Here is a 23,135-nt window from a genome sequence, read left to right as displayed (position 1 = left end):
TAGTGAGCTCTGTAAATGTGGATGGCAAGGCCGGGCATGGTGGCTCACGCCTATAATCCCAGCACTTTGGGAGGCCAAGGCGGGTGGATCACGAGGTCAAGAGATCGAGACCATCCTGGTCAACAAGGTGAAACCTCGTCTCTACTTAAAATACAAAAATGAGCTGGGCATGATGGTGCATGCCTGTAGTCCCAGCTACTCGGGAGGCTGAGGCAGGAGAATTGCTTGAACCCAGGAGGCGGAGGTTGCGGTGAGCCAAGATCGTGCCATTGCACTCCAGTCTGGACAACAACAGCGAAACTCTGTCTCAAAAAAAAAAAAAAATGTGGATGGCAATGCCTGTGGCCCTTTAAGAAATGGCTCCCTATAGTGTGCAGAGAACCTTAATAATTTTCTTTCCAGACAAGAAAAACAGAGGGAGATTAGGTTCAAATTTACCTCTGTAGCCTGACAATGTTCCACCCAGGAAAGCAAAAGACCCTAGGGAGCTCAGGGGATGCCAAGACCCAGGTTTTATCTTCAGGACACAGGTGCTGGGAGGGGTGAAGAAAAATGGGTGTGTATACACATGAGGCTGAATGTGTGTACATAGCAGAGTATAAACATATGTATGTTTATATGTGTGAAATACGGAGAAAGAGTGTGAATGTTTTTCTGTGCTGGTCCGAGCATGTGTTTATATATCTGTGTATGAGAAAGTGAGTGTCTGTGGGCATTGAAGCCAATGTGTATGTGTGTAAGGGTGTGAGTATCTGTTTTCACCTTGCCTTGACTCTTGCCTTGACTTTGGAGATCAGTGGGTCTTCCCAAAGCCGTGGGAACTTTTTCCTTGTTACCAACTCCTAGAAAATTCTCTTTATTCCTATGCCCAGGCCTTTCCTCTGCCTTTTACCTTATCCCTAGGACCTGAACATGGGGCAGAGAAAAAAAAAAAAAAACTCAAGAGAATCTTTTAAGATTTCTGATAAAAATCAGAAAAAGGAAACTCTGAAACCACCACCAGGCCTCCCATTCCCATTTTCCCTCTGGGAGAAGATACCAGCCCCTTCTACCAGAGGTCAGGCAGGCAGACCCTGGGAGATCCAGGGTCCAGATTTACCTCTCTGTGACTGCTGAGAGCTCTGAGCATTTCTCCATTAGCAGCTTCTCAATCTGTAGAAAAACAAGTCAATTTTATTCAACTCAATAAGCATTGCTTGAGGACCAACTGCTGTGCTGAGTACTCGGGGGCATTAAAAATGAAGAATCAAGTAATGTGACTTGGGGAACAGGCACTTAAACTATAAGACAGTGTGATACGGGTGGCAAAAGAGATCGTTGTCTGCTGCTTTGGAAGTATAAGAAAATGAAACTGAGCAGTTATTTATGCTGAGGAAGCTGAGAAGCTTCAGGGAAGAAGGAGTATTTAAGCTGGGCTTTCAAGAATGAAGAGAAGTTTTAATGTCTGCAAAGCAGAGGAAGAAAAACTTCAAGGCAAGGGGTAAAGCACTAAGGCGAAATGAGAATGACAAAAGAAAGAAATAATAAGGGAGATTTTTAATAGTTCACTTTGGGCTTTGAGAAGAAGATTCAAAGACACAGGCTGTAAAATCAGAAAAGCTTAGATTGAACCTTACTTATCACCATTTGCTCCATAACTTTAAACAAATTATTTGGTCTCTCAAAACTTCTGTTTCCTCATCTACAAAATAATGGTAATACTAACATATTTTTACTTAATTGCTTTAAGTGTTTTGCATATAACAATTCATCTAGTCCTCACAACAAATCTATAACATAAATGCGATTATCATACCTTTTAGAATGAAGGAACTGGGAAACAGAGAAGTTAAATAACTTGCCAATATCCACACAGCAGAGCTGACATTTCAACCCAAGCAGTCTGACATTAAAGCCAATAAATTTAACCATTGCATAGCTTCTCACAGTGGTGGCACCTACCTTGCAGGTTGTGCAGTTTAAATGAGATACATATAAAAAAAATCCAGCAGAATGTCCAGCACATAGTAGGAACTCAGTAAAGGTTCTATTATCTTTCTTCCCTCCTTTATTGGAAGGGGAGAAAGGCCTCTGGAGCAACAAAGATTCAGATACCACATGATTCAAATCCACTTTTCTCTAAAGCATCCTGACTTTCAGTTCCTGCCCACTCCTATCCCAGGGCAGCTGACCTGGCCCATTTCCTGCGAGGAGCTCCTGCTGACAGCACTGTACTCGCTGACCATGGAGCGGGCGTGGCAGGTCAGACGCACGCTCATGCTGTGCACCCGTGCCCAGCGGTCCTGGGCCAGCTTCTGCCCAATCCTGCGCAGCTCTGTGCTGATGACCCAGCCCCGTTTGAGCAGCAGCTGCAGGGGGTCTCCAGGGCCAGGGCCGCCTGCCAGGATGAGATCACTCTGCGCATCCTCTTCCAGGCTGATGGGCTTTGCCTGCAGGATGCACATGCACTCACACTCAGTCATGAGCTTCAGATCCTCCATCCAGCGCTGTACTGAATCCACCTGCATCAGGTGCAGCCTGCAACCAGGAAACAGCACCATGATGACTACTAACACCCCACGATTTCCAAAGATCTCAATTCTAGACCATCTGATGTTCACTAAGGACCTACTATATGCTCAGCAGTGTTTCTCCCATTCATGAACCTTGATATTCCCAGTCATTTCTCATTCTCTTCATCTAACAGATAACAAGTCTGAAGCACCAAGTTTTAAGGACAGATGACCAGACTAATAAGCAACAGGCAATTAAGTCTGACAGAGTAGCCAATGATCTTTACAATAGGGGAAATGGAAGGCTGAGGCAGGAGTATTGCTTGAAGTCAGGAGTTCAAGACCAGCCTGCACCACATAGCAAGATCCCATCTCTTTAAAAAAAAGTTAATGGAAATAGCCTAAATATAAAATAATAGTTATGCTAAGTGAGCTATGGTATAGCTATGATTATGTAGTATGCACTCATTTAAAATGATTATTTCCAAAAGTTTATAACAAAGAAAAATGTATGTGCTAATAAATTAGGGAATGCAGTATGCAAAAATGGAAATATAAACACACAATTATTACAATAATGTTTGAATGCTACATCTTAATGAGTAATAAAAACTAAAGTCTTTTTCATTTTTTTCAGCTTTTCTCTAATTTCCAAATTTTCTATAGTGAGCATATATATTACATTTGTCATGGAACAAAACTTTATTTAGTATAACAGCATGAGAACATAGATTAGTTCCTAACATCTTAATCAAATAAAATGCGTTCTAAAATTCACTTAGTCAAGCAAAAGTCAGTAATATCAGATCATTAATAAAGCATTGTACATTCGTTGAGTGCCTTATATTTCATATAAGCGCCAGCCACTGTGGGAAAAGCAGAGATGAAGATGTCAAGCCTTTACTCTCAAGGAGATTTTGATCTGCCTAAGGAATCAAGATAAACTAATGAGAAGTTAAAAGACAATTGTTATGTGTCAATTAAAAATAAAACTTTAAAAAATAAAAATTAAAAAAAATAAAACTTTAAACAAAACTAAACTAAAAAGACAATAACAAATTTCACCATCATTTCACAACAGAATGATAACAGGCATAGTTAATGACTAAGGTTGAGCTCAAGTTCCTTTGTCTTCGGCTTTTAACGGTCTTCTGATTAGTCTTTCTGCTGGCTGCTCTTGCCTGCATCAAACATTCTTTACCTGCTACCAACTCATTCACTCATCTACAAATATCATTATCTACTACATGTCAAATATTGTTCTAAGACCTAGACTGTAGCAGCAAACAAATAATCACTTCTCTAGCGAATGTTACATTCAAGTGAGAGAACCATCAATTTTCAACATAAATGAGCAATGTATGTAATATGCTTCAAGTAGCAAGTTCTATGAAGGAAAAGAGAACACGAAAGAAGGCTAGAGAGTGTTAGGGGTGGATGGGGAAGTAGACCTCACAATTTAAAATAAAAGGATCAGAGGAGGCTAATTGAGAAAGAGACACTTGAACAAAGACTTGAAGCACACGAGGAAGGATGCCATGTGGATATCTGGGGCGAACTGCTCCAAGGAGAGAGATCAGCAAGTGCAAAGCCTTTGGGAGCAGAAGTGTCCTGAGAAGTGTGAGGAGTAGCAAGGTGACCAGAGTAGCGTGGGAAGAGTCAGCTGGGGTAGGAGATGAGTTGACAGCAATGAGGTGGGGTGAAGGGAGTAGATCTATAGGGCTGTGTTGGACAAGGTGGGGACTTGGCTTTTATTCCGAGTTAATATAGCAAACAAAGGGCACCAATGAGGCCAGCATGGTGGAGCAAAGTTATCAAGTAAGGTTTAAATTATAAGGCAGGCTCCAGTTACCAAGGTTAAAAAATCATGTCTTCATGTTTACAGTTATTTAATGAGAAGGAGCAGGATTTTCTGAAAGATGTAACCACTTGGCTACAGGCTTTTAGATGTAACTTTTAGCTACAATTCTTATATTGTTTATGGTAATTGAACATATGATTTCTTTTAGAAAATTGCTTTTAAAAAATAACCAATGATCTTTCTTTCTCTGCCTCTCTTCATTGAAATAGCTATTACATTTTGTAAGGAATTGAACATATACATATATATACAGATGTATGTGAACACATACATGCTTGTATATGTATACACAGAGAGAGAGAAGAGAAACTCATTAAATCTGAAATCACAGCACTCTACTGCCCATCTATCTTTATGAAATCATATTTAATTTTACATTAAGTAGAACCACATCTCATGTACTGTTTGATAGCAGACAACTTTTAATCTTCTGTACCTTATTATCACTCCCTTATATTTGCAACTCCCTCCCCCCACCAAACTCGGCTAACTAATTTTAACCTAGTAGGTATCATTTTATATTTTTCTCCACACTTATGCATTCTTATGCAGACTTTTATCTAAGTATATATACATTTGTAAGGTTTTCTGACCTGTTGCTTGTTTTGTAAATATGACCATAATATACACACATTTTGCTGCATTTTGATTTTCCTATGTAACTTTGAAATCTTTCCAAGTCATCCAGCAGAATCCTAAAACACTCTTTCCAATGTCTGAACATTAATGCATATTGTGCATATAGCACAACTTATTAAACCATTTTCCCACTACTGGGCATTCACTTTTTGTTTAGCTCCTGACCTCTATAAACCATACAACATTCAACATCCTCATGCATATGTTCTAACACATCAGAACCTTAATTCTAGGGCATAGATCCTGAGGAATAGAATTGTAATTCAACAGATGTTGCCACATTGACTTTCAAAAGTCCCAATCCTTTACATTCCCCCAAGAATGTACTAGGGCTTTCTACGTAAATGTTGAAATACATTTCTCCGCTGCATAAATCCTTCAGTTATCCCCCAGACCACCATTCCTGGATAAGTCAAAACTCCTGAGGCTAAGATGAGAGAGTTTCCATGATATGGCCCCAGACTACCTTCCCACACATCTCCCTTGTCCATATTCCTCCAACTCCTAGTGCCCCTGCCACAAACACACTCTATACCTCAGATACATTCAATCTTCCAATTTCCCAAACACACCACTCTCTTTCACAATCCTCTGCAGCCTTGAACACGCAGTTCTCCATCAGATTAGAATCCTCTTCTCTTCTCTATGTGGCAAGTTTCTATTCACCCTGCAAGACCTTTACTCTTACATTATCTACTCTAAAAAACTTCAGCCAGAGCTCATAAGTTCCTCCTCAGGGCCCCTGCATCCTTCAATGGGGCACTAATAACATTCTATTGTAATTGGTGTGTGTGAACTCCCCAGGTCCTGTGAGGAACAGTCTCTCGTGCCTGGCTTATTGCCAGTGTCTGATATATATCAATTATTCAGAAAATGTATGCTCATGAATTAGTGGCCAAGTGTCAGACATTTATTGCCATAGGTCTGTACCTCTGCAGAGACTTTATATGCCTCCATCACACAGCTACCCAGAGAGTGCCCCAAGATTGAAGTGATGGGAAAGGAGATGCTAAAGATGGAAAAACTGTGATTATTGTGTTCTAGAGACAAAGAAATGGGAGGCAAACTGACCTCAGGGCTTTTAAGAGGCAACAAATGAACAAGTCACTTGCACATTGACTCGTTCACTCCATAAGCAGTTTACAATGGACATCTGTTGTATTATCCTTCCAGCATTCCTTTCTCTCTCTTCTGTCAATCACAAAGACAAGTTTAATTAGCTACCTCTTTGGATGGCTGCCCAGGTTGCAGCTTTTCTCTCTTCTTTGCTAAAGGCCCCTCCTCTCAAACACAGGGGTGATCCCCTGGCCATCTGTGGCCATGTCTGGGCTGTGTTAAAATGCCCCTGGAAAGAATTGGTGCTTGATCCAGGGGTGGACTTCTGAACCAAGCTGCATGAATCCAATTCCTTGCCCCAAATTGTGAAACTTAGAACCAAGGGTCACACAGACAGGAATTGTTGCACATGGGATGTGTTAACAATGAAAACTTCAGTTGTTCCATGAGAAACTCCAGGATCACTTGGGGAGTGGGGTGACAAGTCCAACAAATAATCTCTATTGATTACAACCAAAAGAACATTTTCTAAGACACAAATGCACAAATAACCAAACACAGTTGAATTGGTGTTCTTAGGGTAAAGGTCTGCTGGGAATTCCAAGAAGAGAACTGTTCCTCTCCATTGACAATCAGGGGCAGGTGCCTGGAGGAGGTGGTCATACCCTGGGTAGGATTTGAATTTGTGGGGGAGCATACTCTAGGGTGGGGCAGTCAAAGGGATGATAAGTAAGTCCCTTGCTCTACAGTTGTACGTTCTGGAAGAGAGGGAACAATGATAAGGAAAGCCAGAAAGGTACACCAAGGCCCTGATTGTGAGAAGCCTTCGGTGCCAGATTCGGGGCTGGCATTGGCATTGAGAGCCCTGAGAAGATACTGGAGGGTGGCAGGGCAGGACAGCAGAGGTAGGGATAGGTGAGATTAGAAAACAGCCAAATCACAGCACCTGGGACCACCACCTGGCTCAAAGGAAACCTGTGTGCTGGGACTGCTCCCTGAGGAAGAGCTCTGGCACTTTCTGAATGGAAGCACTCACACTCCTTTACCTCTGGCCTGGAAGGGAAAGAACCAACACAACCCAAGCCATGGTAGAGGCAGGAAAGGAGAACAAGGACATGGGAGGCCTGCTCAGATCCACAGCTCAAATTTTTGTCAAGCCCTCCACCCCAATGCACACTGTATACTTAGTTCTTGCTTTTAAAGCGATTTAAGAATTAAAAAGTGAGATTTCAGAAGCCGTGTTAATTAAACTCTTAATCGATTTGGCACTCTGCAAGTAGGAGATGTAGAATGACAGAACTATTGATTTCTTCAAGCCCTGTGTGTTTGTGCCTACGAGTGTCTGTGTTTGTGGATATAAATCCACATGGGTGCCTGTTTATATTATCTTGATGCCTGTATCTGTCTGTGTGTCTGTATATCCCTATCTGTGCAAATAGATGACTATATCTGTGTTTACAGACCTCACCTCATATAAACTTGATGATTAAAAATGGGGGTGGAGCTTGAGCATGGGTGTACTTAGTGAATCATTTCCAAAGAAAAGAGTGTAGAAAAGGGAGAAACAACAAAAAAAAAATTACAGCAGAGAAACCTGGCAGACACTGCTTTAACCAAGTGATCATGATTAACTTCACCAAGGATAAGGCATCTTGCTAGCAGGTATAGGATATGATAAAAAGGGAACTGCAGCCTGTTTTCCAGTCTTGGGTTGTGTTGGTTCTTTCTTTTCCAGGCCAGAGGTAAAGGGGTGTGAGTGCCTCCATTCTCTCCCCAGGACAGGTAGCCTCAGTCTCATTGTAGGAGGTGTGGATTCTGTCTTTGGCTAGGATGTCAGACAAAGTATAGCTGAGTTCCCAGACATGTGGTAAAAGTTTAAGTGTTGGGCAAATAGCTAGATTCCACAAAAAAAAATATGATAACGATTTTGAAATATTTGAAGCCGATGTCATTAGAACAAGAGAAACTTCTCATACAAGGCATTTTTGCAAATGTTCCTGTCTTCCACTAAGCAATGCTCTGGTTGGGTAAAGCTTGAACCCTTAGCCACTGTTGTCCCAATTCTAAGAGCCTGGCCTGAATGTAAAGGTAACAGTGCTCTGGTGAGGTATGGGTGTATATTCTCAAGCTCTTGAGAAGTCTCTGACCCCACATGATGCCAATATCAAACACACAATATTCTCAACAGTTCAACAAGGTTTAAAACATTAAGCAGCGTGTCTCAGGCAATCCCTGATAAACTTGATTCAATGAAACACTATTGACACCAACAATGAGTCAGGCCTTGTTCCAGTGATCCCTGCCCTCAGGAAGCTCACATGTGTAGCAGAAGAGACAGACATAAGAAAGATAGCCCAACTTCACTCTTATCCTATCATGATGAGTCATGAGGCTTGCTCAAGTGCATCTAAAAGTCCCCAGAGCTCATTTCACATATGTTCCCCCACCACCCCCCAAAAAGACTGGTTCAACAACTACAAGGTGGAATTGAATGTTTCTGACTTCCTTGCTTCCTTAGCAGCCTTACACCGGGCATGACCCTAGCTGCCATGTCCTGCCATGTCTACCCAACATGGCTGACATTCCTTCCAGTGAATGTCATGCTCTGCGCTCCACAAAACATCTCAGGCTGTTACAGTCACCACTTCTTCTCATACTGCTACCTCTCCTAAGTACCATGGTACCACCACCAGGCATGCCACTGGGTCTCCTAGGCATCATGGAGACTTCTGTTGGTTACCACTGCTCCCACCAGAGCATAAACGCTACAGCTGGGTTACCTGGATTCAAATTCCAGCTCTGCCACTTGCTAACTATGTAAATTCAGGCACTTGGTGCTTCAGTTTCCTCACCAGCAAATGGTGAAAGATAATAATAACTAACTCTTGGTCTTTTGGTGATTATTAAGTGAAGTGATTTTATATATATATATATATAAAATAAAATGCCTGATGAGTAATACTCTGTTAGTCTCTATTAGAGCAGTACTAATAAAGCCACTGTATCATCAAATCTTTTCTACTTAAAAGTCAAAAACATGAAGAATATTCTGGAAAGATGGCAGTGGTGGCAGCATATTTCTTCAATGTCTTCAAACCCCACATGAAAACTGATAGAGCAACTGTATGACAACCCCTGACCCATGGATAATATTTATAATGAAACTAGGTCATAAGTTATCCCTACAAACTTCAAAATACAAGCAAGTGGGGATAAACCACCAACAGCTGTAAGACCTGCTCAGTATCATGTATTAAATCGTTTTCATGCTGCTGATACAGACATATCCAAGACTGGGTAATTTATAAGGAAAAGAGGCTTAATGGGCTCACAGTTCCACATGGCTAGGGAGGCCTCACAATCATAGCAGAAGGCAAAAGGCACATCTTACCTGGCAGCAGTCATTATAAAATCATCAGTTCTCATGAGACTTATTCACTACCATGAGAACAGTATGGGGGAAACTACTCCATGATTCAATTACCTCTCACTTGGTCCCTCCCACAACACATGAGAATTATGGCAGCTACAATTTGAGATGAGATTTGGGTGGGGACACAGCCAAACCATATCATATTATTTATGAGAAGGTGAAGAAAGAAGCAATAAGGTGGCATCTGATGAACATGAGAAAGAAGAACCCAAAATAGCCTCTAGGTATTTACTAGAAGGCACAACATGGCAATTTGAGAACAGTAGCTGAAACTAGAAGGCAATTTGCCTTTCCAATATAACTGAGTTCATGGTGTTTTATGAACTCTCAAAACTGACCCACTAGGAATCTGTTCTACAAGAAAGCACCACATTAAGGAGAAATTCCTGGGACTGGAATCCAAATTCAGTGGAACAGGGACAACAGAGGCACAGGAAAGAGATATTCAGATCAATGTGAGGGAAGAAAGTAGAGCTAGGAACACTAGGAAAGTCAATGTATTTTTGGACCCTATACTAAAATAAAAGAAGGTGGAGTTCTATAAAGTTAGAATAGGTTTCCTGAACTCTTCCTTGTTCTAAAGGTTCATGAAAACTAATTTCACTTAAAAATGAGCAACAGAAAATTATTCTTGTCTCATTCCACACACAGTTATTTTAAAAAGAGAATAAAGAGCAGAATAATATCCCTACAATGAAAAAATGCCCAAAAAAACTTGTACTCATAGAACACATGGACACAGGGAAGGGAGCATTACACACTGTCTGTTGCGGGGGTGCCAAGGGAGGGACAGCACGAGGGTGGGGAGGTCGGGGAGGGATAACATGGGGAGAAATGCCAGATGTAGGTGACGTGGGGATGGAGGCAGCAAACTACATTGCCATATGTGTACCTATGCAACAATCCCGCATGATCTGCACAGGTACCCCAGAACCTAAAGTACAATTTTAAAAATTTTAATTTTAAATTAAAAAAAAGAAAGAAGAAAAAAATGGACTCATAAAACAGATGAAACTATAACCTACTATTTTAAAAGAAACTTAACATTTTAAGAAAATTGTAAAAGACATGAAAAAGAAGCATAAATTCTCAGAAAGGAAATGTCCAACTCAGGAAAGAATTAGAAATAAAGGGGGGAAAGTCATTTTAGAAACAAAGGCTAAACAAGAAGAAACACATAAGATAATGCCTTTAAAAATCAAATGCAAAAATGAAGAAAATTTTGAAAATAAAAAAATGAAGAATGAGTTAAAATGCAGCCGGGCGCGGTGGCTTACACCTGTAATCCCAGCACTTTGGGAGGCCGAGGCAGGCAAATCATGAGGTAAGGAGATCGAGACCATCCTGGCCAACATGGTGAAACCCTGTCTCTACTAAAATACAAAGAATTATCCAGGCGTGGTGGCAGGTGCCTGTAGTCCCAGCTACTTGGGAGGCTGAGGCAGGGGAATTGCTTGAACCCAGGAGGCAGAGGTCGCAATGAGCCAAGATCGTACCACTGCACTCCAGCCTGGCAACAGAGCAAAACTCTGTCTAAAAAATTTTAAAATAAAAAAGATAAAACGAATTTGAGAGAATACAACAAATATTAACGTTAGGTAAGAAGATCCAACAAACACACAATGTAAGTTCCCAAGGAAGAAATTCAAAGCACAGAAATGGTAAATACTAAAAACTATAAATCAGAAAACTTTCAGGTAAGGCAGGGGATTTAAAACTATATATTGAAAGAGCATACTACATGCATGAAAGCAAACATGCAAGACATACTCTAGTAAGACGGTAAGATTATTGCACAAGTGAAATGAATGAGAAGGAAGGCAGGGAGAGAGAGAAGAAATTGTGTGTCTAAAAATAAGTGCAAGTTATCCATAACTTACCTCTCATCAGATTCTGAGAGCAATACTTTATACCAGAAAAAGTAGAGTTAAATATTTAAAAATACTCAAGGAAATAAAGTGTGAGCCAAGGATTTTATATTCATTCAAAATTACTTTCAAATGTAAAGTGAATAGGAACTCTCAGCTCTGATGACCGAAGTGATGTTGGGTAAAAATCCTTCAAGAATAATTAAAAATACAAAATCAGTAAGACCTGGACACTGACTCATATAGATGATGAATGAGAGAGTGATGAGATGAGACCCAGATTGTTCACTTGAGCAGCTGAATGGATAGGAGAAATAAATTTGGAAGACACAATGATAGGTTCAGTTTGTGACATCTCTTCTTTTCAAGAAGTCCAGTCCCTCTTACTGGACTGCCCTCTTATAGAACTTCATTCTAAGAACTTCCAGGCACTCTCAGCACCTATACAGAGTGCACGGCCAACCTACTCTCACAAGTCCCACTCATTCATTCAACAATATTTACTTAGTGCCAAATAGGTGCCAGGAACTGTTCTAGCACTTGGGGTATATTAGTAAGCAAAACAAGCTAACATCCCAGCCCCCGTGGAGAGTACATAATAGCAGGGGAAAACAGACAACAATAATAAATACAATAAATAAAAATGAATACAGTATGTTAAAAGCAGATGATTTCTATTAAAAAATAGTGATAGAATAAGGGGTATCATGATTGTCATGTGGGAATCAGGGAAGTAATGGCCATTTTAAATAAGCGGTCAGAGCAGGGCTCATTGAGAAGCTAAGATGGAGTAAACAGTTCAAGAAGGTTAAAGAATTAGCCATGCTGAAATACGGGTACTGAGCATTGCAGGCAAAGGAAATACTAGTGCAAAGACCTTGGGAGGGAGGACGTCTGCTTTGTCTGAAACACAGTATGGAGATAAGTGTGGCGAGAGTAGGGTGAACAATGGAAATATTAGTAGGAGGGAGCTCAGAGAATGAATTAGGCCAGATCATGTAAAGCCATGGAAGCCATTGTAAACACTTTGGGTTTTATTCTGGTAAACAGAATACTTCCCATGTCCCCCAACAACTCTTGTCACCAGATGTCAGCTGGGTCCATCTAGCCCACATACTTTTGTATAACCCAACAGGAAGGCTCTCCCAGTAAGGACCTTATAAAAAAAAACAACATAGGTGACTTTAGAATGACTTAACCTCTGCTATGCAATGAACTATAAACTGTTTACTAAGCAGCTAATTAAAGCATAATTATTTATGTAACAAGCTATAAATAATTTACAGCATGGTTAGACTATTGACTTCCCATCCCTCTGCACTAAGGCTCTTGTGAAGCCTCAGTCCAATGTGACTAAAGGAAATGTGACTACTCTAATCTTGTTCAAATTTTTCAATGTTCTTGTTGCTCTGCCTCTGATCTGCTTCTGAATCCCATGCTGAGCTGCATTAGCACAGGCCTTACTGTGCATCTGGGCTTTTAGGTAAGTGGCAGGCAATTCTCCATCTCTCCATCCCTAACCACTCTAAGTTCACATTTTAAGTATAAATCCTGCACCAGTGTTTGGCGCTGAGGAGCTTGTAACAGGCATGTTTCTAACTTGCCACTGACCCATCTGTGCAATACCAGAGACACTGAGGTTTTTTCTCCTTCAATGGGCTCTGCAAAATGCCTCCTGTGCCCACCTACAGTGGAAGTGGCCCCTTTTCCTCTGAATTCCTCTGCATTCTCTCCTGTCTCCATGCACTGGTCCTCTGCTCCAAGCTGTAGTGGCAGAAAAAGTTTTTCCATCAGTGTTAGTCAGAAATCTCCATTTTCACTCTTCATCCTACCCACTTAACATTTGATGTTCCATATTATTTCCTGACATGTGTTCTATATCATTTTCTGTTAATTAAACTATTTAGTATAATATGGTAAGAGAGAGAATCCTGTGGTATAACCCCAGGGGTCTTACGGGAGGCAAAACGAGGCCCAGCAACCCAACTCGAAGCTAATACTGAGAGTAATTTGTAACATGGGCATGGATTATGGCATTGCCATCACTTTATCACACCCATTTCTCCAGGCTGCGGCCCTCTCTCAATCGGTAGGAAGGTTTGAGGGTAAAGAAGCGATTTGACTACTCTAATGAATTATTTTTTAGTGTAGCATAGTTCCAAGCACACTATGAAAGAAACTATCTCTTGAGTACCTTCTGAATACCAGGCACATATCAAGTACTTGCACATATGATACCTAACTAGTATTCCAGTGAAATGCTATTTATTGCCCTCATCTTACAGAAGAGGGCTCAAAGAGGTTTTTGAAACTAGTCAATGATAATTCCAGATTTCAGTCCAGTGCCTGACTCCAAAGCCTGTGCTCTCACCACCTCCACAGTCTGTCCAGCACCCTAATGGAACTTGTTGTTATTTCGGTTTCAGAAAGCCGAGGAACCTGAATTTGGCTCCAGGTAACTGTTTCCACTCCTATGAGCCAATGTGTACATCTGACAGCTGCCTTCTCTTTGATGACTCAGAGCCCCATCTTGTTAACTGTCAAACTCCAGCACGCTCTGATCACTCATTAACTCATGAATGACTTAGTTTTAACCTCTAAAAAGGGTAGTATGTCTGTGTATATGTACTGCCAGTATATGAATGATGCCAATTATTATGATGATATAAGCCACAAGAACACCCAATTAGGAGCCATCATCTGTGCCCTCCTCCCACTCCCAACTCTTGATAGCTGGGTGTCCTTGCACATGACACTTGTCCTCTCTGAGCCTCAGTTTCCTGACCTGCTCATTCCCCCCTCATTTACAACCACTGTCCCAGCCACCCTGAGCTATTTCAGTCCTGTTACTGTGATGTCCAGCCTCCCAGGTTTTGCACATGCTGGCCTCTCTCTTCCACTTCCTTCACCTTGATGACTTCTAAACATCCTTGAAGTCTTGGTCTAAATGTCTCTTCTAAAGGAGTCCTCTGTGACTCCTCAACAAGTTTATGTCCCATGTGCCCCACGTGTCTGTAGCACCCTGTCTTTCCCCTGATCTACACGGGTCTCAATTGTTTAACAACTTAAATGTCTGCTTTACCCCCCAGATGAGACAGGGCAGACCTTGTGTCTGTCTTGTCCTCCCTACATGCCACCATGCTACATGCTATGCCATCTGCAAGGCACTGGACCTGACACACTGACGATGCAGCTGGTGTATATGTATGGAACTTAATTACATTTAAACATTTATCAAATGGGAATAACAATAACCTATGCTGCTGTACTGTCTGTCTCATTGGGTTGTGAGGCTGAGGGAGATAACATTTATGATCATTATAACAGCACTAATTGAGGATGGGCCCTGTGCCAGTTATCATGTGGATTGATTCACATGTATTATCTCAGTTGGTTCTCACAATGACCCTGTGAGAAGGGTATTCTTATGCTCTTACTTTTACAGATGAGGAAACTGAATCCTGGCAAGGCCAGGTAATATATCTGAGATCACACAGATCGCAAATGGCAAAGTTGGGCTTTGAACCCGGCTCATCAGTGTCTAGACTGTATGTTCTTAAGTGTTCAGGGCTCTGTTCCAACATCATGTGCAGTACTGTCAGGTAAAAATTATAAATGCGTTCTCATACACACACATCCAGCTATTCCTATCGTTTGTCACGAATTTTCAAGGCAATAACATGGGATTCAATGTATATACTAAAAATGGTTTAGTTTTGTTTTTTCTATTCTGTTCTTCTCCCTACTTTAATATTTTCATTTGCCAAAGTGGACATTTAGGAGAATTCACAGATGTAATATGTTCATTACCATCCTGATACCTTTGTACGGTTCTATGAAATGCAGGTGAGAGTATACAAATCACCACTAGAGGGTTTCCAAGAGCCAGTCTCTCCACCATCTGCAAGGCACCAGAACTCTCCATCAGTCTCCAGCTACCAATTGGATACCTTGCCTCCACCATGCCCTGCCTCCACTCCCAAGTCTCAGGTTCCTGTGGAGGATTCTCTATTCCCAGTTGTAGGCAGACTCAGGAACAAAAGATCCTTCACCTGGGGCTGCACTGGCAGCTCTCCCCTAAAAAAAGACCCCCAGGTGCAAGAGGCCAGGAGAAGTTGCCTGTCCCAAGTTCCACAGGCAGTGCACACTGGGGCCAGGGCTGGAGCCCTAGCTCCTGGCGTTTTCCATGGGCCTGCTCAGAACCAGCCCTGTCCCAGGAGCTAAGGCTACAAAGTTGAACAGGAGAAAATCCCAGCCTTCATAGAGCTCAGCCAAGACCCAAACAGGCAAAAAGGCACCAACAATTCAATTTGGTTATAATTATAAGCCTAGCTGAAGTGTTGAGTTCCTGCTAAAATTCAGGCAGTGTCCAAGCCCTCTTTATATATTATCTCCTTTAAGCCTGACTTTTGTCTGGAGAAATCACATGGTGAGTAAATAATGAAGCCATTACTCAAACCCAGGCCTCTAGAGTCCAGAGTCTCAGCTTCTATCTACTAAACACCACACTACCATCAAGCATCTGTGAGCAGGATAGACTAGGATCACAGAAGACAGAGGGCCTCACTTCGCCTGGGAATATTTACACAAAGGAAGTGACATTTTCCCTAGTTCTTAGAGGAGGGGAGTTGGCCAAGATGACAAAGGCAAAAAGACTTCCACATAGGGGAGACACCAGGTACAAAGGCCCAGAGGCATATGGCCAAAAAGTCATATGGCAAGAAGTTTCACTAGACTGTGACATCAGGGACCTCTGAGGAAGGGGCCAGGAGGGGGTCTGAAGAGAGAAACAGGGACTAGTTGATCAAAGACCTTGAATGCCGTGAATAGGGACGTGGATTTAATCCCGAAGGCAATTTGAAGCCACCAAAAGCATTTTAGAACAGGGACACTTCCCACTTCACACAATTGTGCGAAGAATCAGTAAAAAATTAATCACAGCCAGGTTAAATTCTAGGCAGGAGAGTAGCCTGTTAGGAAATGACAGTTATAAAACAGAGAGAGAAGAAAGAAGTCTGAACTAAGGCAATGGCATGGGATAGGAAGAAGTGGATGATCTGGGAGGGAAAGGATAAGATATGAGGCTGAAAAAGAGGGAAGAATCGAAACTGATTCTCTTGGTTTCTCTTGAAGCTGTCCTAGCTGAGATAGGAAACACATCCAAGGAGGAACTAGTTTTCCTTTGGTTTGATTACAGGGTGTGGCCTCTGACAAGTGGAGAACACAAGTCCACAGCAGAAGTGGGGCCAGGCCTTACAGAGGGGCCCATCAATCTGGGCACCAGCTTTCTCAGGGAGGAGAATGGACCTGGTCAACCCCGCCCACATGGCCCCACCACCGGCCAATCTAATACCAGCCACGGTCACAGTGCCGCCACATAATAAGCGCTCTCCTCAATTTTGGGAGTCTAGGGACTGCGACTCATTAAGGTTTGGATTGTGTTAGTGCTGAACATCCCATAATTACATAGCTTGCCTGACTCTCTGTCATTCGCTCTCTGGCTCTCTGGGCTCCCCCCTCCTATTCAATTTGCTGGTTGATCCCAGTATGCAAAGTCTGGCTAAACAAAGCAGTTCTGGCTGTGTGGTGGGGGCTGCCTGCTCCCCCAACCCCTTCCAACTCCCGCTGGGTCAATCGTCTTCAGCCATGAACTTTGAGCTGCCATCTCAATATGCATGATATCCTTCCTTTGCAAGTACAAATGACTGATCCTATTACTCATACAGAGGAAGGGAATTGAAAATTGAGGTCAAGGAAGATGGACTGGCAGTGAGTCACAGTTCCTTCATGGTGGAAAACCACCACAGACAGGAGCTTGTAAGGTCTCTGGTCAAGGAGCTGGAGGGGCCAGAGGCCAGGACTCGGGTTTGATTTCCTTAGTCTCCATGGTGAACTGAAATCTGAAGCTGACGCTATTAAGATTGTCCCCTTGCCTGGGGGAACAAGGAGGGCATCCAAGACAGTGAATGTGGCTCCCAGGATTCCTACTTAGCCCCCAGAAGTTGCCTATTCCCCAAGTAGCCCTGCTCATTGCATTCTGAGGGAGGCTGTTCTGAGCATGTGGAATGAGGGGACTGAGTCCTAAAATCTGGGCTTTCTGAAGTCTGGCAGACTCAAACACAAAGCCAGATGCAACCATAATCATCTCCATATACCAGGCTACAAGCCGGATGACTTTTTTTCTAAGCCAGAATTATCCACGGTGGAGTTAGGATGGGAGAGGGGAGTAGCAAAGTCTCATGCCAAGAAATTGCAGTATAAAATAGTGTTCTCCCTACAATATTTCCTCAGGGGTGTTCCAAAGTCAGAAGGAATTAACAACCCACACAACAAAAAGGGAGGATTACCAACTATAGTGCATCTTCGATGTACCAAGAACCCTTTGCTCCAGGCCTCACCATGGTTTGATGATTGGAGATTGCCACCCCAATTTTACAGATGGAGAAACTGAGGCCTAGAGGCATTATATAACTTGTCTAAGACCTCACTGTTAATAGTGGCAATAAAGCTAGAATTGATTGAGTGCTTATTACATTCTTGGCAGTGTGCTAAGTGCTTGATTCAATCTTAATGGTTTAATTAACCCTCAAAACAATCTTACGAGATTCCCGGAACTGGGATTTGGTAGGCCAACATCACATGGTAAATAAGCGGAAAAAAAAAATCCAGGCAATGTGAGACCAGAGCCTTGTTCTTAATTATTATGCTATGCTCTTTGATGGCTTTTAGCTATTTAGCTAACACTCAAACCCTCAAATCCAAAGCTAGAGCTCTTTCTGCTATGCAAGACTGCTCACACATGACATAGCTGCCTTTTTAAAGCGTGTGATCATATAAAGACGATGGAGTGTCTAGTCTTTTCTCAAACCCTTGTCTGGTTTCTTTCTGAGGAAAATTGGGGTGCATATTTTCAACATACAGAATAGAACTTCTGGCCCTGACCTCAACATCACAGACCTCTGATGAATTTGTAGCAGCAGCAAGGAAGCCTAGAAGACCATGTAAGCAGTGATTCAGTGGGGAGTGACATTCATGGGACCCTGACTGCCTAGGGGGATCCTCATTCCCTCAGTGGCCTTGCCCTGCCTCTGCCCTTGTCTTGTGGACCACCTTTTTTATTCCCCAAAGCCCACCACTGGGAGAAGGTCACCGTACCTGACCCCTCAGAGCCCAAAGATAACAATTTTCCAAGCTCAGAAGATCCATGCCCTGGCTTCCAGCTACTGGTACCAGCTTCTTATTCTCAGCTTATCCCGCTGATCTGGTGTCTAGTGTCACTCAAAACTCTAGGGTCAATAGTTTGTGGAAATCTATGCCTATTCTTTTCTTGGCTCATTTGAATTTCCTTTCACTTAGAATGGAACTTTAATTTTAAAATCTTCAAAGTCCTGAATTTGGATTTCTCTGCCTTACTTTATTCTACCTTCTGTGTGAAGTGGGGAGTTCTCTGTAAAGAAACACTTTACTATACCAGAAACACTTGGAAGTGGCCTTCAAAACATACTAAGCACCCCAAATGGGCCAGGTACTGGGCCTGGGTGCTAGGATTACAAAGAAGGGATGTGAGATATGATCCCCATGAGGGCAGGATCCTTTATTGCACAGTGACATCACCCTCTACCTTCAACAGCGCCCAGTACTTCATAGGCAATCTATAAAGATTTACTAAATAATTATAAACAAATAATTATGGCTCACTGTGCTACATATGACATTTTGAAGTTAACACGGAGGGTTAAGGGAGCACAGAGAAGGGATATGTAACCCAAGCCAGGATATCTCAGTAGGGTTCCCAGGCCACTTCTTAAATGATGTCCTCAAGTTTGCCAGGAAAAGCATTAGTATTAGAAGAGGATAGAGTTTCTGACAGGAGAAACAGCATGTGCAAGAAGTCAAACTAGAGACTCATGTGTTGGGAAAATGGCAAGTTGCTAAGTGTAGCCAGAGGGGTGGCGGTAAAGTTCAAAATCACTGGATCAAATTTGAAGAATATTAGAGTGCTAGGATCCATGGGTTTATCTGTATTATATTCCACCAAGGCAGGACACCCTAAGCCACCCCACAACCCCACCATAGAATACTTCTCCTGGATATACCAAGGGGCTTCTATAAAACCTGAATGGGGCACATTCTCAGATGCTAGGAGGACTCCCAAACTACTAAGCCTTGAAATTTCCATCCCAACCACAAGGCAAACACTAGACCCCTTTGTGCATTTTATAGTAAAGAATGAGAAGAACTTGTTTTAGTCAATGGGTTTGCTTTCCTAGCCCTGTGGCACTAAAGTGAGTTATTTTTGTCTAGAAAAGCACAAGACCATTCGAAACTCACTCATAGACTTCTAGAATGTTAAAGCTGGAAGAGTCCCTGGGGATACTTTTGTCCACTTCCTCATCCTCAGATGAAGAAACTAAGGTTCAGAGAGGGAGAAAAATTGTCCAAGGACACACAGAATGTTAGTGGAAGGCTGGCCCCTGGCTCCTAATCCATTCCTCACCACACTGTGCTCTTCTACAGGGGATTTGATGATGAGATTGCACACTTTTTCCCAGTGAACTTAAATGCAGAGTAAAAATACTTCTTAATTATTCTTCATTAGAAGAAAACAAAGTCTCTTCAACTCTCTGACTCCTTCAACCAATTAAATCTTTGGCTCCCACTCAAAGAGAGTATTTAAATTAATCAGGATAAATCTCTGGCTTATCCTTTCCCTCCAAACAGCAATTTTATACTAAAAAATTGAGAATAGCTTGCTGGAGACAGAAGAGTGTCTCAGAGAAAAAATCACAGTCCAAGCTATTTAATTTAATTTCTCACCATCACCTGAGACTCCCTAGCCAAGAGTTCATCATTCATTTATCAAACAGTTAGTAAATATTTATTACTCAACAATCACTTATTAAGCTCTTACTGTGTGCATTCTAATCATAGTTGGGAGCATAAATATGAATCAAATATGAATTCAGCCCTTAAGCCCTCATGACATTTATCCCTGAATAGAAAGGAGGACAGATACAGACAGATACATAAATCACTATTGGTCTACCCCAGGCTTGGCTCAAAGTAAGTTCTTGGTCCAAAGTAAATTTCATTCAAATGAATGAATGAAATTGATTTCTCTATTACAGACAATTGCTATGTGAGAACTCCACTGAAATGGGGACACAGAGCCCATAAGATTCAATGATAGACTGGACAGCGAAAATGTGGCACATATACACCATGGAATATCATGCAGCCATCAAAAATGATGAGTTCATGTCCTTTATAGGGACATGGATGAACCTGGAAACCATCATTCTCAGCAAACTGACACAAGAACAGAAAATCAAACACTGCATGTTCTCACTCGTAGGCAGGTGTTGAACAATGATAACACATGGACACAGGGAGGGGAGCACCACACACTGGGGTCTGTTGGGGGGAAATAGGGGAGGGACAGTGGGGGGATAGGGAGTTGGGGAGAGATAGCATGGGGAGAAATGCCAGATATAGGTGAAGGGGAGGAAGGCAGCAAATCACACTGCCACATGTGTACCTATGCAACAATCTTGCATGTTCTTCACATGTACCCCAAAACCTAAAATGCAATAAAAATAAAATAAAAAGATTTACTGAAGGCTGAGTGAGAGCATTAATTTAAGAAACATAACCCAGGGGAGGCAGGACTCCAAAAGGTGGGAAAGCAGCCTGAAGAGTATTGCAACAGTTGCATTCTCCTCTCCAGGCCTCAGTTTCCCCATCTTATAGTGAAGGGATGGCATAGATGAACTCTGGGGAAACTCTAGCAACAACACCCAATGCCTTATGATCTCTGTTCCCAGCACTGTACAAAAATTTTAATTCTTCCTCTCTTCTTAAAAATAACTGTTGAATCATTGTCCCCCTGCCTTCTCAGGGTCACACCCTATGTTTCTGTGGATTTCTCTTTGGAAATGGAAGAAAGGATGGAATTCAATTTTAGCTTTGATTGGCCTTCTTTTTAGCTTAAACAACAGAAAAATATCCAATTATCCCATTCACAATTACAGTCTGCACATCTCATCACAGGCATAGAAAATGACCCAGCAGCAGAAAACTGGCCACAGAACAGAGTTACACATCTGCAAGCCATTATCTACATGGAGACAGGCTGGCCTGCAATGGCCTCCACTGGCTCAGAGAAGCTGGTTATATCCCCAACTAGCCATGGGCAACCAGGAGGCTGCCTGCCACAAGCTGCAGCTACATCCAGTCCAGGCTCATCTCATACTCAAAGCTGAATAGAAACCATATGAAAAAGTGTTTCAGTCACAGGGAGAGGTCACAGATGAAAACCCCAAATTGTATACTTCCTACAAATCCAGGTCTGATCAAGCCAAAAGAGAAGTTAGTGAATAAAGACTGAGTTCTATGAAGGCAGGAGACAATATCCAACTAGGTCACCAACATGTCCTCAAGCACACAGCACCATAAAAGGCAGATGACCTGCGCTCCATAAATATTTATAGAAGAACTTTGTTGAAAGCTAGTGAATAAACAACTACCTGCATAAATGAGTAAATGATTTGTTTATGGAAAAGACAGAGACTGGTGAGAGTACTACATAGCACTGAGGTTTAAGCACCATATAGAAACACATATGCTAGCTCTTTACCTGTCAGCTCTGTTCTTGAGCAAGTAACTTCACCTCCTCAAGGCTCAGTTCCCTTATGGGACAGACATTGTGATGTGCTTCCCAGATTCCTCTTTTTGGCAGAATGTATTGCCCCAGTTGCTGGGAGTATTATTAGCCAACAGCCTTCAGCTTTTAGGCCCTCCAGATGTTCTTAGAGCCATCCTACCCAAGATCACATCCTTCCAAAGGATGTCTAAAAGTTTTAGACAAAATAAATTTAACAGAGTTTATTTAAGCAAAAACAATTCATGAATCAGGCAGCATTTGAAACCAGAAGAAGTTGGAGAGTTCCTCTGAAGCAGCATGGGCAGCAAACTTTTATGGGCCGAACCCAAAAGGAAAACAAAGAAAATGTATCTAATGATTAAAGGAGAAAGTTCCTAGTTAAAAGTTAGTTGATTTCTGATCAGTTAAAGTTTCTAGTTTCATTCTCTTGTTGATGTTGGGCTTCAGTTTGCTATGTAGAAACCTAAAGTGTTGGAGCAGTCCCAGCCTAATGACTTCCCAGTTTAAAATATTTTTTAAACACACTCCAATGACAGATTAAGGTGCGACATGAAGGCCCTGGACATTTTGGCCAATGGACAACAACTCTGATTCCAAAACTCCCCTGCGAGATCAGTTGACATCATTGAGCCAAGTTTTGTGGCTGAACCTTGCCCTCTGCCCAGTACTGCTTCCTGCCTCTCCCTTCCACAGGCATTGGTCCCAAAGATGCCCCCCTAAAAACCACTCTGAACTCTAAACTGCACCTCAAAGCTGTTTCCCAGAGAACTCAACCTATCATTTACAAAATATAGACAATAATAATGATACACATGGGTCATAGTTGAAGACTAAATGAGTAGTTACGTGAAGTACCCAGCCCATAACAACTGCTTGAAACCATAAGCCAACTTTGTGATGAGGATTTGCGAAGGCCAGCCTGTTAATCAATATTGCCACCCCGACTCTTCACTGGAAAGGACTGAGAGTGAAAAATTCTAAGTGCCATAGATTGATTTCTGAGCTAGATAAGTTATAGAAGGAAGTGGAGAAGGAAGGGGACATCTGGACCCAGCCCTGTGTGGACCTTGACCTACAGCTTGCCTGCCAGGAGCCTTCCCATAAAGACAGTTATAACAAAGGG

General features: G+C 42.1%; 1 protein-coding gene across 2 annotated transcripts in view; it reads right to left on the bottom strand.

Annotated features, from left to right (window-relative positions):
- Nucleotides 1-23,135, bottom strand: part of INSC (INSC spindle orientation adaptor protein) — a 130,916-nt gene that overhangs the window by 66,109 nt on the left and 41,672 nt on the right. For both annotated transcript variants that reach the window (XM_032240850.1, XM_032240849.1), the window contains exons 3-4: nt 2,172-2,517; nt 1,100-1,152 (exon numbers count right to left, since the gene is read on the bottom strand). In XM_032240850.1, the coding sequence (XP_032096741.1) occupies nt 1,100-1,152; nt 2,172-2,517 (399 nt within the window). The remainder of the gene's footprint in view (nt 1-1,099; nt 1,153-2,171; nt 2,518-23,135) is intronic.

Source organism: Sapajus apella, unplaced genomic scaffold (genome assembly GCF_009761245.1).
Source record: "Sapajus apella isolate SASKATOON/1434 unplaced genomic scaffold, GSC_monkey_1.0 scaffold47, whole genome shotgun sequence".
Taxonomy (NCBI): domain Eukaryota; kingdom Metazoa; phylum Chordata; class Mammalia; order Primates; family Cebidae; genus Sapajus; species Sapajus apella.
Note: the sequence above shows the minus strand (reverse complement) of the source record. Positions and strands in the feature narration are given on the sequence as shown.